Below are 14719 nucleotides of genomic sequence, written 5' to 3'. Positions count from 1 at the left end.
TTGCTCATTCAACAATTCTGTGTGGAGGCTGACTGCATGGGCGGTGTTTAAACCCTCTGTCTGTTACACAGCCTTGGACAAGTTGCAAAATATCCTTAACTACCAGTTTTCTTATCTGTACAGTTTTGATAGTGATGTTTCCCTAAATTTGTGAGGACAATACAGGAAAATACTTACCACAGTGGCTAGCTTATAGGAAGCCTTGAATGTTAGTAACTGTTATCAGCATACAGAACATGAGCAATCCTGAACTTCCATTCCAAGTCTGTGTTAGAATAGATACAAAGAAATAAAGAACTAGCTAGCATTTGTTGCCCTTAATGCAGAGAAACTAAAGCAGATACCTTAAAGCAACTGAGGCCAATAGGAAAAGGGGACCAGGAACTAGAGAAAAGGTTAGATCAAAAAGAATTAACCTAGAAGGTAACACCCACGCACAGGAAATCAATGTGAGCCAATGCCCTGTATAGCTATCCTTACCTCAACCAGCAAAACCCCTTGTTCCTTCCTATTAATGCTTATACTCTCTCTACAACAAAATTAGAGATAAGGGCAAAATAGTTTCTGCTGGGTATTGAGGGGGGGAGCGGGAGGGGGTGGAGTGGGTGGTAAGGGAGGGGGTGGGGGCAGGGGGGAGAAATAAACCAAGCCTTGTATGCACATATGAATAATAAAAGAAAAATGAAAAAAAAAAAAAAAAAGAAATAAAGAATAGTTGGGCCTGGTGTGGTGGTGCAGATCTGTAATCCCAGCTATGTGGAAGATGAAAATGAGAGGATTGTGGTTCAAGAACAGATTGGGCAAAGGTTAGGAAGAACTTATCTCAAAAACAAACTAAAATAAGAAAAGGACTAGGGGTGTGACTCAAGTGGGAGTTTAATTCCCTGTACTGTCAAAAAAAAAAAAAAAGAATAGATAGTATAAATCGAGGGTGAGCAAACTTATTCTCTGAAAGGCCGATAGCAAATATTTCAGTCTTATAGGCCGTTCCAACGCTGTTGCAACTGCTCAGTTCTGTGACTGTAACATGAAAGCAGCCAGATAGTACATAAATGAATGGTGTGGCTGTGTGATGATAAAACTTTATTTACAAAAGAAGGCATTAAGGGCCAGATTTGTTCCCCAGCCATAACTAACCAGTCCCTGACCATCACACTTCAGTGCCTATAGAAAGAGAGCTTTCAGGGCAAGCCAAGATTATCTCCACTGTCATATGGCAGAACATAGAAACTGACATGTTAAGGACCCTTATTGTGTAAATTTCCCAAAGATAAGTAAAGGAAAAAATTTTGGCCCAGACACGAATAACCAAGGCAATACTCAGTAAAAGGAACAACTCTGGAGGTATCACAATACCTGACTTCAAACTATATTACAAAGCAATAACAATAAAAACAGCATGGTACTGGCACAAAAACAGACATGAAGACCAGTGGAACAGAATAAAGGACCTGGATATGAATCCACACAACTATAACCAACTTATCTTTGACAAAGGTGCTAAAAATATACGATGGAGAAAAAGCAGCCTGTTCAACAAAAACTGCTGGGAAAAGTGCCTAGCAGTCTGCAAAAAACTGAAAGTAGATCCATGTATATCACCCTATACCAATATTAACTCAAAATGAATCAAGGATCTTAATATCAGACCCCAAACTCTAAAGTTGGTACAGGAAAGAGTAGGAAATACTCTGGAATTAATAGGTATAGGCAAGAACTTTCTTAAATGGAACCCCAGCAGCTCAGCAACTAAGAGATAGCATAGATAAATGGGACTTCATAAAACTAAAAAGCTTCTGCTCAACGAAAGAAATGGTGTCTAAACTGAAGAGAACACCCACAGAGTGGGAGAAAATATTTGCCAAAGGACTGATAACCAGAATATATAGGAACTCAAAAAACTAAATTCTCCCAAAATTAATGAACCAATAAAGAAATGGGCAAGTGAACTAAACAGAACTTTCTCAAAAGAAGAAATTCAAATGGCCAAAAAACACATGAAAAAATGCTCACCATCTCTAGCAATAAAGGAAATGCAAATTAAAACCACACCAAGATTCCACCTCACCCCTGTTAAGAGTAGCCATCATGAGCAACACCACGAACAACAGGTGTTGGCGAGGATGCAGGGAAAAAGGAACCCTCTTACACTGTTGGTGGGAATATAAACTAGTACAAGCACTCTGGAAAAAAATTTGGAAACTTCTTAAAAATCTAAACATAGATCTACCATATGATCCAGCAATACCACTCTTGGGGATATACCAAGAATGTGACACAGGTTACTCCAGAGGCACCTGCACACCCATGTTTATTGAAGCACTATTCACAATAGCCAAGTTATGAAAACAGCCAAGATGCCCCACCACTGACGAATGGATTGAGAAAATGTGGTATTTATACACAATGGAATTTCATGCAGCCATGAAGAAGAACGAAATGTTATCATTCGCTGGTGAATGGATGGAATTGGAGAACATCATTCTGAGTGAGGTTAGCCTGACCCAAAAGGCCAAAAATCGTATGTTCTCCCTCATATGTGGACATTAGATCAAGGGCAAAAACAGGAAGGGGATTGAACTTTGATCACATGATAAAGTGAGAGCACACAAGGGAGATATGAGGATAGGTAAGACACCCAAAAAACTAGGTAGCATTTGTTGCCCTCAATGCAGAGAAACTAAAGCAGATACTTTAAAGTGACAGAGGCCAATAGGAGAAGGGGATCAGGAACTAGAGAAAAGGTTAGTTTGAGAAGAATTAATTTAGAAGGTAACGCACATGCACAAGAAATCAATATGAGTCCACTCCCTGTATAGGTATCCTTATCTCAACTAACAAAAACCCTTGGTCCTTCCTATTATTTCTTATACTCTCCCTTCAACAAAAGTAGAGAGATAAGGGCAAAATAGTTTCTGCCTGGTAGCGAGGGGGTGTGGGGGTGAGGGTGGGGACGGGGGCGGGGGGTAAGGGAAGGATCTGGGGAAGGGGGGAGAAATGACCCAAACAATGTATGCACATATGAATAAAAGAAAAAAATTTTGGCCTAGAGCAAGTAGCTCAGATGTTTTGTTTTTTTTATCTTGCACTTCAAGATAAATGACTTCAACCATGAAACAGAGCCTTCTCTCTTATTAGACACTTTCCTTTGGAACTCAGCTTCTCCCTTGATCCTGAAACTTGCATGTTTCTAGAAATGAAAATGTGGATTGATTGGTAGAAAATGCTTGCTCCTCTTCTGATCCCTGTCATTAAAGTTTGAGCAGACAAAGCTTAAAGGTCATTTCTCTAGCAGTTTTGACTGCAAGGAAATGGAAAATGCATGGCTAATAGAGGAAATTATCCCTTTCCTTTCCTATTCTCGTTAATATAAAAGAATGACAGGTGAGAATCTAGGAGCAGCATCAGACTCTGACGATGGGCCCTCGGCTTAGTAAAAACTACTTAGAACATTGACAGCTTGCCAAGGCTGCCAAACATGAGTTGGATTCTCTTTTTTTCAAGAATTGTTTTTGCAGCATGTGTTTCAGCACAGTACATCAAGAACCACCTATAATCTCTGCTGGGGAAATTCACAAATTCTTAAATGTGAACATTTAAATGCACACAAATCCATACATGCAACCTTTTCTTCATCAATAAAGTAGCAAAGGAAACCCAGTGACACTATACATAATTTTGTATTTTGATATTCAAAATGTCTATTGACAATTTCATCTATGCCTATTCAAATGAGTCTAATGTTTTATTCATTCTGTAATGATAATACAAGATTCTTATCAAATTTCTCTTTTTTCTGTTTCACAGATTCCTCCTTGTCTTTGGTTGCTTGATTTTGTCAGTGTTTTCTACCATCCCTGAGCACACAAAACTGGCCTCAAGTTGTCTCTTAATTCTGGTAAGTGACACAAGTGAGCAAGAATGATCATAAAGCATATGTAATATAACTATTTGTGACATTTTATGCTATGCATTTTATCCCACATAAAGTTCTACTAGAAAAAAAGTGTTACTGTGAAATGTAAGTTTCAAAGATCACAGAAACAGTTAACTTACAGTCAATTCTCAGAAATATTTAGGAATGCTAGTATATAGCAATATCTTGTGTTATTGTTGCACAGAAGATAATATTTGAAAGCAGTTTTAATTATGTTTACCTATGTTAATAAACAAATTATAACAGAAGTCAGTATCCGAGAGCCTGTCAGATTGCTGAAGGCTGCAGTATGGAGGGCGTTTTCCATTAATTACTGTAGCTAAGTGTAACTAGCTGAGAGCCCGTGAGAGCAGGGCACCTCCTAAGAAAACAGAAGGCTCCTTCATGCTCCTTCTACTAAAAGGCTGCATTATGAGTTTTGCTGCTAATGCAGTTACCTGGTGGGAAATTCTGAAGTTTGCTCTGTTTCCATTATGCTGTCAATCCTCAACCATACGGAATTACTCAATTCACTTTAAAATGGAAAAAGACCCCCAGATATTTTAGTCTGAATAATTCTGGGCTTTTTAAGTTCTTATAGTTTCTTTTAGAATAAAACTGTAGCACTGTATACTCGGAACACATCTGATTCAGAGTTTGGTTATATCCATTTCGACCTGGCTCACTTAGTCCAAAATTATCAGACTTGACAGTCTCAGAACTGTCTGAATGACCTGGAACAACTCACTTGTGTAAAGTCTCATGGAATAAAGAGGAAGGAGGGAAGAGAGTTTAAGATGGTTTGTACATGCTAATAAACAGATCTCTTACATTGCGGCAATAAGCATTTAATATGAAAAAGAGTTATTATCATGAAGGTGGAAAACGAAAAATTTCCATTCATATAATCTGAGAGGAGGGCTTTTCCAGCCTGTGCTTCCAGATGGCTAGTTTGTGCTTGAGTTTGCCAAGACATCAAGTCTTTCAGTCTGTCATTAGGGAGAAATCAGTCTTTTTAGTTGGAAACAAATCGATCTCGATTTGTCTTCATACAAATTGTGCACAGCAGTATATGTTATGGTTGCTGTTTCAAAACCCCAGGTAGACAACAGACAGACCGAAGAGCACCTTGGAGATTTTTCCCATTTGGGTAGCAAGTGCGTTTTTGATTGTTACAAATGATCTGAACCCAAGATCTAAGGCTCAGCTATCTTTAGGTCCACATACAGCCAGAGATTTTTAATTTAAAATATAAATCTGATTCTCAGACTTGAGAACATGAAAAACTGGATTTACTGCATGACCAATGTTATCTATTAGGAAAGAAACAATCATTAGGAATCTCATAAAAAGATTCATTTCATAATGAAGTCAAGAATCTACAATGTTAGGTCACATCCTCAAATCCTGGAAATATAAATTAGGTTATTGCTATGTTTCTGAATAAGCCAAGGAAACTTTGTAATTATAAAGCCCAAAATTGATTAGAATCTTGACTTTAAATGGGTTGAGCAGTGAACAACTGATCACAGCATGTAACTTGTTGTAACTAACGTATATTTTAGTCGATAAAAATGTGTACATTGTTGATTCTCAGTATTTTTCTCTTTCTTGGTGCTGGAGATCAAACCCAAGACTTCCTGTATGCTAGGCAAATGCTGTACACTGAAATATACCCTCAGCCCCACCCTTATCAATCTTGAATGCCTTTGATTTAGGAAAGTAGAAAGAAACCCCTCTGCAAATGAAGCATTTGAGCAATGGAGTTAGTGCTACAGGTAGACATTTTCAGAAAGGTGCTAGAACATGACTTTCCATGGAAAAGGGTTTGTTAATTTTCCTATTTTTGTGCTGTAATGATAACAGTGTCCAAGTATGTGTTTTAAAACCAAAGTATATTCTAATGACCTGCATAGACATATGTAGACTATGTCACAAAGCTAAGATTTACTGGTGTTCGTCACTAATATTGTCTCCAAAAACTGTATACATTTAGAAAAAAAAACCAATTCAAATATAATCCTTGAGATTTCTTTCTTTACTTAGCAATTAATAAATTATAAAAGCATTCATATTTTAATTCATTTCACAATGAGTTAGCACAGTATGTCACAAAAGTTCACGTGAATATAGAATATTAGGAAAAGCCAATGAGAACTCTAAATGATTTAGGGAATCTCTTACTTACTACCTTTTATAATCTATGCTTCAGGTAGTTAATCTGATTTTAAAATCTGTCTATCCTCTGAATACTTAATCAAACAGAATTCAAAGAACTCAACTCTGTCTAGCAGTGTTTTCAGTTCTCAAGATGCAGCATATCTGAAGAATTAGCATCCAGACAGCAAAAGAAATGGCTTTTGAAATGTCCACAAAAATTTACATTAAAGTCACTTTTTATTTTATTTTTTTTGAGACAGGATCTCGCTATGTTGCCCAGGCTGGTCTTGAACTCCTGGCACCCACACTCTGCAGTAGCTGAGATTATAGGCCCAGACCACTATGCCCAACTTAAAGTCAGTTTTGTATGTTTTGGTGAACATTGCTGGTGTACAAAAATAATACCTTATGAGTAAACTTAAAGTTACAGGTAAATCATACATTGCAATTATATATTTTTCATAACTGTCTCTTTTAGTTTTTTTAAAGCATTATAAAATATGTTCAGATTTCTTACAATTCTATTTCTGTGCCCAAAAAAGGACACTGACACTTTTAGCAGGGAGCATGCTATAGACAAATCTGGATCATAGCCAAGCTTCTCAAAGAGCTCTTGACCCTCACTCTTTCCCGCCTGATTGGTTCCTTGAGGGTACCAATGCATGACATGCAAGCCATTACATTAAATATTATCTTGGTCACCTCCTGGGGTTTAATGAAGATTGGCTCTCCATCCCATAACCCAAGAGGAAGTTCCCATTATCTCAACCCAGAATTGCACTCCCAATGCTACTTGTAAATTGAAGCTTCATAAACTTACCTAAGTTATGAGCCAAATTAATACTTGTGTTAATCTGCTCATTTATTTTCTCAGGTGGACGAACCAAACTTTCATCCTGTATATACACTTCCTTTACTTCTCTTCACAGGACTAGTGATGCAGTGTCTGTAGCCAGTTCCATTAGTTCAAATTCCATTTCCGCCACTTCTGAGCTGTAAGACCTTAGAAATTACTTCTGTGGAGTAGTTTTCTCATTTGTTGAAAGTGGATCGGAAGGGCCAGATACAGTAGCTCATGTCTATAATCTCAGCTACTTGGGAGGCAGAATCAGGAGGATCATGGTTCATGGTTAGCTCAAACAAAAAGTTCAGTCAAATTATGGAAACAGCCAAGATGCCCCACTACTGACGAATGGATTAAGAAAATGTGGTACTTATACACAATGGAATTTTCTGCAGCCATGAAGAAGAATGAAATCTTATCATTCTCAAGTAAATGGATGGGACTGGAGAACATCACTCTGAGTGAGGTTAGCCTGGCCCAAAAGACCAAAAATCATATGTTCTCCCTCATATGTGGACATTAGATCAAGGGCAAACACAACAAGGGGATTGAACTTTGATCACATGATAAAGCGAGAGCACACTAGGGAGGTATGAAGATAGGTAAGACACTCAAAAAACTAGATAGCATTTGTTGTCCTCAATGCAGAGAAACTAAAGCAGATACCTTTAAAGCAACTGAGGCCAATAGGAAAAGGGGACCAGGAACTAGAGAACAGGTTAGATCAAGAAGAATTAACCTAGAAGGTAACACACATGCACAGGAAATCAATGCGAGTCAACTCCCTGTATAGCTATCCTTATCTCAACTAGCAAAAACCCTTGGTCCTTCCTATTATTGCTTATACTCTCTCTTCAACAAAATTAGAGATATGCACATATGAATAAAAGAAAAAAGAAAAAAAAGTTAGCAGGACCTCATCACAACAAACAAACCAGGCATGGTGTCACACTTGCAATCCAAGCTACATAGGAAGCCTACTTAAGAGGATCATGGTCTGAGGCCAGCCGCAGACAAAAAGTGAGACCCTATCTGAAAAATAAAGTAAAAAGGGCTGTGGGGGCTCAGGTTGTAGAACACTGGCCTAGAAAGCATGAAGCTTTAAGTTCAAACACCCCTACCACAAAAAAAAAAAAAAAATTGGGGAAGAGGGCAGAACAAGAAGCACTAAGAATTCATCTCCCCTCCTAGACAACAACTGCACTGGCACAATCTGATGTTCTTATTTTGGAACTCTTGTATCTGTTGAATACTTGAAAATTCCAGGAGAAGGTTTGAACAATAAATTGTAATTAATTTCAGTCAACTTCAGCTCTTCATATAGTAGCAGCTACCCACTCCCGCCAACACACACACACACAAGCCATTGGAGGAAACTGTGTTCCAGAAGCAGCCTGCACACTGTCGCAGAAGCCAGAGTAGGCAAAAGGGATCCTGTCCTCCACATGTCAGAGATCTGAGTTCTAATTGCTAATTATTGCTTCTGATCATAGAATTTCAGACAAAAAGGGGAACCACAGTTGTATAACAATTATAAACATTTACACACCTAATAACTGTCTATCAAAATACATGGAGCATAAACTGCCAGAATTGAAGGGAGAAATCAACAGGTGTATAATAGTAATTGGAGACTTCAGCACCCCACTTTCAGTGGTAGGTAGACCAGTCAAAATATGAGTAAGGAAACAGGAGACTTAACACAGTAAACTGAGGCAATCTGACAGACATGTATAGAACACTCTACCCAACAACAAGCATGCACATTTTTCTCAAAAGCACATGGGGCATTTTCCATGGCAGACCATATGTTACTTCACAATTTAAGTCTCAGTAGGTTTTTAAAAGATGACTATTACACAAATCATCTTTCCCTTCCACATGGGGTGAAGTTAAAAATAAAAAGAAATAAATCTAGAATATTCACAAGTATTTAAAAAAATTAAACAATACACTGTTAAATAATCAATGGATTAAAGAAAAAAGCATATGGAAAGTTGGAATGAATGCAAACAAAAATACAAGCTACCAAAACTTATGAGACACAGAGAGAGTGGGGCTAAGAAGGAAATTTTTATGTCTATAAGTGCTCACATTAAAAAACAACAAAAATGTAAAACCAACAACTTAACTTTACCATTTGTAGAACAATAAAAAGAGAAACAAACTAAACCTAAAGTTAGCAGCAGGAAGGAAATAATAAAGATTAGAGAATAGGTGAATGACATGGAAAACAGTTAAACCAATGAAACTCAAAATTGTTTCCTTGTAAAGATCAATAAAATTGACAAACCTTTAGTTAGATCGACTAAGAAAAAGAGAAGACTCAAATTAATAAAATCAGAAATGAAATCATTCTACAGAAACAGAAAAGATTACAAAAGAGTACTATGAACTCTTAGATAATTTAGATGAAATTATTGGATAATTTAGATGAAAGAACAAATTCCTCTAACACAAAACCTACTAAGACTCAATTATGAAGAAACAGACAATCTGAATACACCTATAACTAGTACAGTGATTCAAACACTAGTCAAAAGTCTTCAAAAAAAGAAAAGCTTGGGACCTGTTGGCTTCCCTGGTGATTTCTAAAAGCATTTAAAGGAGACTAAATACCAATTCTTCTAAAATTTTCCAGAATCTTGAAGACAAGAAGATACTTTCTGATTCTATGAACCCAGCACTATTTTGATAACAAAGCTAAAGACACTACAAGAAAACTACAGACCAATATCCTATATGAACAATGAGGCAAAAATCATCAGCAAAATTATAGTAATCCAAATTCCATAGCATATTGAAAGGATTGTATAGTATGACCAAACGGGATTTATTACTGGAATGAAACAATAGTTCAACATATGAAAATCAATCAGTAGAATACACCAAATTTACAGAATGAAGAAGGGAAAAGGTCACATTATCTTTTCAATTGATGCATAAAAGGCACTTGACAAAACTTAACACCCTTTCATGATAAAAAAAATTCAAAAAACTGGGAATAGAAGGAAAGCATCTCAATATAATAAAAGCTGAATTTGAAAACCCCACAGTCAACATCATACTAAATTGTGAAAGACTTAAAATTTTCTCCTCTAAGATGAGAAACAAGGCAAAGATACCTGTTTTGCCACTCCTATTCAACATAGTACTGGAAGTTCTAGCTAGAGCCATTGGGCAAATAAAAAATAAGAAATAAAAAGGCAGCCAACTTGAAAAGGAAACAGAAAAATTATCTCAGGTTACAGATGATATGATCTTATATGTAGCAAACCCTAAAGACTGTATACATAAGAAACTATGAAATAACAAGTGAATTCATCAAAGTAGCAGGACATGAAGTCCACAAACAAAAATCAATTGCAATTCTAAATACTAACAGTGAATAGTTTGAAAAGCAAATTCTGAAAACAATTCCCTTTACAATAGCATCAAAAAGAATAAAATAAGGTGGGCATAATAGCCCACCCTTGCAATCCTGGCACTGAGGAGGCTGAGGCAGGAGGAGCACAAGTTTTAAGTCAGCCTGGGCTACACAGCAAGGCTGTGTACAAAAAAAGAATAAAATACTTAAGAATTTACTTACTAAAATGGTAAAAGAATTGTACAATGAAAGAATAAAATACTTAAGAATTTACTTACTAAAATGGTAAAAGAATTGTACAATGAAAACTACAAAAGAATTGCTTAAGGAAATTAAATAAGACATAAATAAATGAAAATATAACTTATGTCCAGGGTTTTAAAGTCTTAATTTTGTTAAGATGTCACTTGTACCCAATGTGACTTAGTCTCCATTAACATCCAAAGGGTTTTTTTTTTTTTTGCAGAAATATAAAAGCTCATCCTAAAATTCATATGGATTTTCAAGGACTCTAAATAGTTAAAACACTCTTGAAAAAGAGCAAAGCTGTGTCAGGTGTGGTGGTGCATGCCTGTAATCCCAGCACTCAGGAGGCTAGGCGTGACAATATTAAGTTCCAGTCCAGCCTAAGCTACAGCTACATAGTGAGTTCATGCCCAGCATGGACTAATGAATTGAGACTCCATATCAAAAAGAAAAGATGAAGAAGGTGATGGCAAAAGCTGAAGGACTCACAGTTCCTGATTTCAATACTTACAATAAAGCGACCGTAATCAACATGATGTGGTGCTGACATAAAGATGAAAATGTCCACCAATGGAATATAATACAGAGTCCAAAAGTAAACCCTCGGCGAGTGACTTTTGATGCTTACCTAACACCACACACAAAATTAAGCCAAAATAAGTGACTGGTCTAAAAGTAAGACTTAAAACTGTAACGTCTTAGAAGAAAACAGGGCAAAAGCTTCATGACACTAACTTTGGCAATGATTTCTTGAACATAACACCAAAGCAAAAGCTACCAAAGAAAGGAAGGAAATTCTGACATGCCACAGCGCAGAGGACATTATGCTAAGTGAAATAAGCCAGTCACAAAGAGAAATCTACTGTATGACTCCACTTATATGATATACTTAGCAGAGTCAAATAGCATAGAGATAAATTAGGCTGGTGGTTTCCAGGAATCGGGGAAAATGGGGAATGAGAAATTACTGTTTCATATGTATTTCAGTTTCATGAGATGAAAAGATTTATGAAGATGGCTGGTGGAAATGATCACCCAACATTGTGAATGTTTTCAAACAACTGAACAGTACTTCAAAGTCATTAAGGGTACATTTTATACTATGCATGGAGTTCTTTGTTTGGGTTTGGGTTTTTTTTGAGACAGAGTCTTGCTGTGTAGTGCAGGATAGCCTAGAACTCACTACAAAATATATGAAAAATTCAAAAGAATAATTGATAGTAATATAACCTACTTCCGATGACTGTTATAAAGATTAGATAAATATAAGGGCCTAGAACTGGGCACAACACAGAGAAAGTAGTAAAGCAGTAAAAATCATAATTGTTGCCTCTTTCATATAAAATGAGGATCTGACAGGAGCACAAGTGCAAGTAAATTGTGGAATATTTTTAAGTGCTGCATTTGAGAAAATACTATGCTTTTATAATGGAAAATGAGTATCTTTGTAAGAGTTTTCTCACCACAATCAAACACTTTATTATGACAGGTTTATACACACTTTCATGAAGTTACTGGATGGTACACATTTAGCTTTGGCATGTATTCACAATAGCCACTCATTTCTGATGACTAATGAAATGGATTTTTCTCACTGTAGCTTTTTGGTAGATATGTCTGATGACAGTGCTCATAGCTCTATAAGCTCTTCTCTCATTCTGCATCTGTTGAGTGGAGCATTAGTCAGAGTTATCACTCTGGATCAGATGGAGTTACTTGCTCTGCCTAAAATTTATGAACTCAGAGACAAGTACAAGGCCGTGTGTCCAAATTTCAATGATAATTAAAAGTTGTTTTTAATTTTCCATATTTTGTAAATTCATCAAAACCAAAGGGAAGTAGCATTTAAGTACCTTTCATTTATTAGGCTCACTGATTTTTTATTTAAATATACAAGCAATAGCAAGCATGAAGTCCTGGTTCAAATCCCAGCCCCGCCAAATTAAAAAAAAATCTTGCAATATAAGTATCCCTCTCCACTGTGAATTTTACAAAATAGCTAAATAAGTTGTGCAAGATAAACACCAAATATGTAACAGAGTCATGACTCCAACCCACACCTTGCTGACTAAACGCTTGGGTTGTCTTTCTTCAGGACATCCAGCCACCTATCATTCTCTTGCTTCTTTTAAAGTTGACAGTACATTTGCTATCACCCAGTGAAACACTAACGTGTAAGGCCTCTTTAAATAGTAAAATTTCATCTTCTAGTCTCACCTGATACTTCAGGTGAGTATCAGGCAGTGGAAGTAAATTCTCCTTTTCCAGGTAAGACTACCATGTAAAGATTTATTTTGAATTCATTAGGTTGAGATTATATGTTTTAGCTTTTCATTTCCCATCTTCTTAAGAACAGTAGTATTTAGAGTGTTTTTCTTCTCTATTGGATAACTTCTTGCCTTCCAGGTTAATTTTAAGTGTTTATTTTAGGCCTTTATTGAGAATTGTTTATCACATTAAAACAGACAACCTCTTCATTTAATGAAAGTGATGTATAATATTTTCAAATTTTTCATTGAACACAGTCATTTCTAAAATTACCTATCCGTAAGTATTAAAAGAAGTACCATTGTCAATTTTAGTAAGCTAGACACTGTCTCAGGGAATTTGTTTATCTACCCTGCTTCTTTGTTAGACTTCAGACACCAAAATGATTGTGCTAAATATGTGAGTGAATATTCAAACCCATGGTCTAATAGCCAGGTATTCTTCAGCATCTGGGTGTTTGACATCTTCTGACTCGAACATACTCCTATCTGCTGCTTGCATTTCATGCACAAAGCAAACATAGTTTTACTGTTTTTTTGCATAGTGAATCAGTTCCTGAAATGTGTACAAATCAAATTCAGGGAAATCTAATTATATCTTAACTGCACTAGTGGAGCTTACTATTTAAAGAAAATCTGTAGTGAATCCCTTTGAAAAACTAACAACAACTACATAATTAATCTATGTTACCAGTTTGTTTTCTTTTTCATGTGGATGCATATGTTATTTAAATTGTTGTGTAACATGGCACTGAAGAATTAGAGATATTGTTTGCATTTCTCATCTACCAGGGTTTTTTTTAGAGAAGGGGGGATCAGCCACAAATACAAAGTCTAAAGGTTTGCACATGAAATTGAATGATTTGGTGTAGAATGATATTACACTAGTCTTTACATTGAAAGCTTCTGGCACTAAACATTGTAAGAGAGGATAACAGACTGTAATTATAACCCATCCAAGGGTATTAAATCATGTGTTCGTAATAGAAATGGCAGTGTGCAAGATGGTAAGCAATTGTATGAGGAATGAGTGATGTACATTGTAACTGACTGCAGAAAGTGCTAAGAATATCCCAGTGAGCATTGAAAACTGTAATTATTCTACTTTGCTTTTCTTTCATCAAGGAAAAATGCAAATAAACTTGAAAATGATTCATGGAGACTAACGACTCTCATCAATTTGCTGATGACTGAAAAGCACAGGCAGCAATAGTTAAACACCTACACTGGATCTTAACTCAGGGATAATAACATAGTAAGAAAGTTTCCCTGTGAAAAGTATTTCAGATAGTAGAAGCAAGAGTTGTTCAAGTTAAAGAAAGTGAAATTGTGCCTGAAAAACACAATTAAGAAGGAAAGAACTTGCCACATTTCTGGTGCAAGTATTAATATCTAACCAAGTAGCCTCATCATATCAGAGATCTTCTGTGTAATATTTGTTTCAGGACTTAGTGAACAGCCAGCAGACACCCTTAGCATTATCAAACAGCCACCTGCAACTAGGTCTTCACTGATGCTTAGCTCCATTTGCTTTCCACAGAAGTATATTCAACTGAGAGAGATGGAGAGAAACAAGGAGGTATGGTAAACATTACGAGGTTGCTAGAAAATAACAGTATCCAAGATAGTTGGCAATGGATGGAAGAAAACCCTTCCCTTACTATTTTTTCATCCTTAGCTCATTCCCATCATTTGAAACTCTAAATGCCTCCTCCTTCTTGGAATAAATTCTTTCCTCTAGCTTTCTTTAATACTGTCTAGTTCACATTGTATTCATTTTTTTAACAAGATTTATGAAGTGCCTAATGTAAGCAAAGCTTTCTTTTAGGAAGATATACCAATGAATAAAACAGGCAAAATCTATGTCTTCATGAGTAAACAAATATGCAAAGCAATCTATTGAGGATTATTTTTAAAAG

General features: G+C 36.2%; 1 protein-coding gene across 4 annotated transcripts in view; it reads left to right on the top strand.

Annotated features, from left to right (window-relative positions):
• Kcnq5 (potassium voltage-gated channel subfamily Q member 5) overlaps nucleotides 1–14719 on the top strand; it is a 525873-nt gene that overhangs the window by 353744 nt on the left and 157410 nt on the right. For all 4 annotated transcript variants that reach the window (XM_074079876.1, XM_074079868.1, XM_074079860.1 and 1 more), the window contains exon 2: nucleotides 3808–3898. In XM_074079876.1, the coding sequence (XP_073935977.1) occupies nucleotides 3808–3898 (91 nt within the window). The remainder of the gene's footprint in view (nucleotides 1–3807; nucleotides 3899–14719) is intronic.

This window comes from Castor canadensis, chromosome 1 (genome assembly GCF_047511655.1).
Source record: "Castor canadensis chromosome 1, mCasCan1.hap1v2, whole genome shotgun sequence".
NCBI lineage: Eukaryota > Metazoa > Chordata > Mammalia > Rodentia > Castoridae > Castor > Castor canadensis.
The sequence above is the reverse complement of the archived record's forward strand: the minus strand, read 5'-3'. Positions and strand labels throughout refer to the sequence as shown.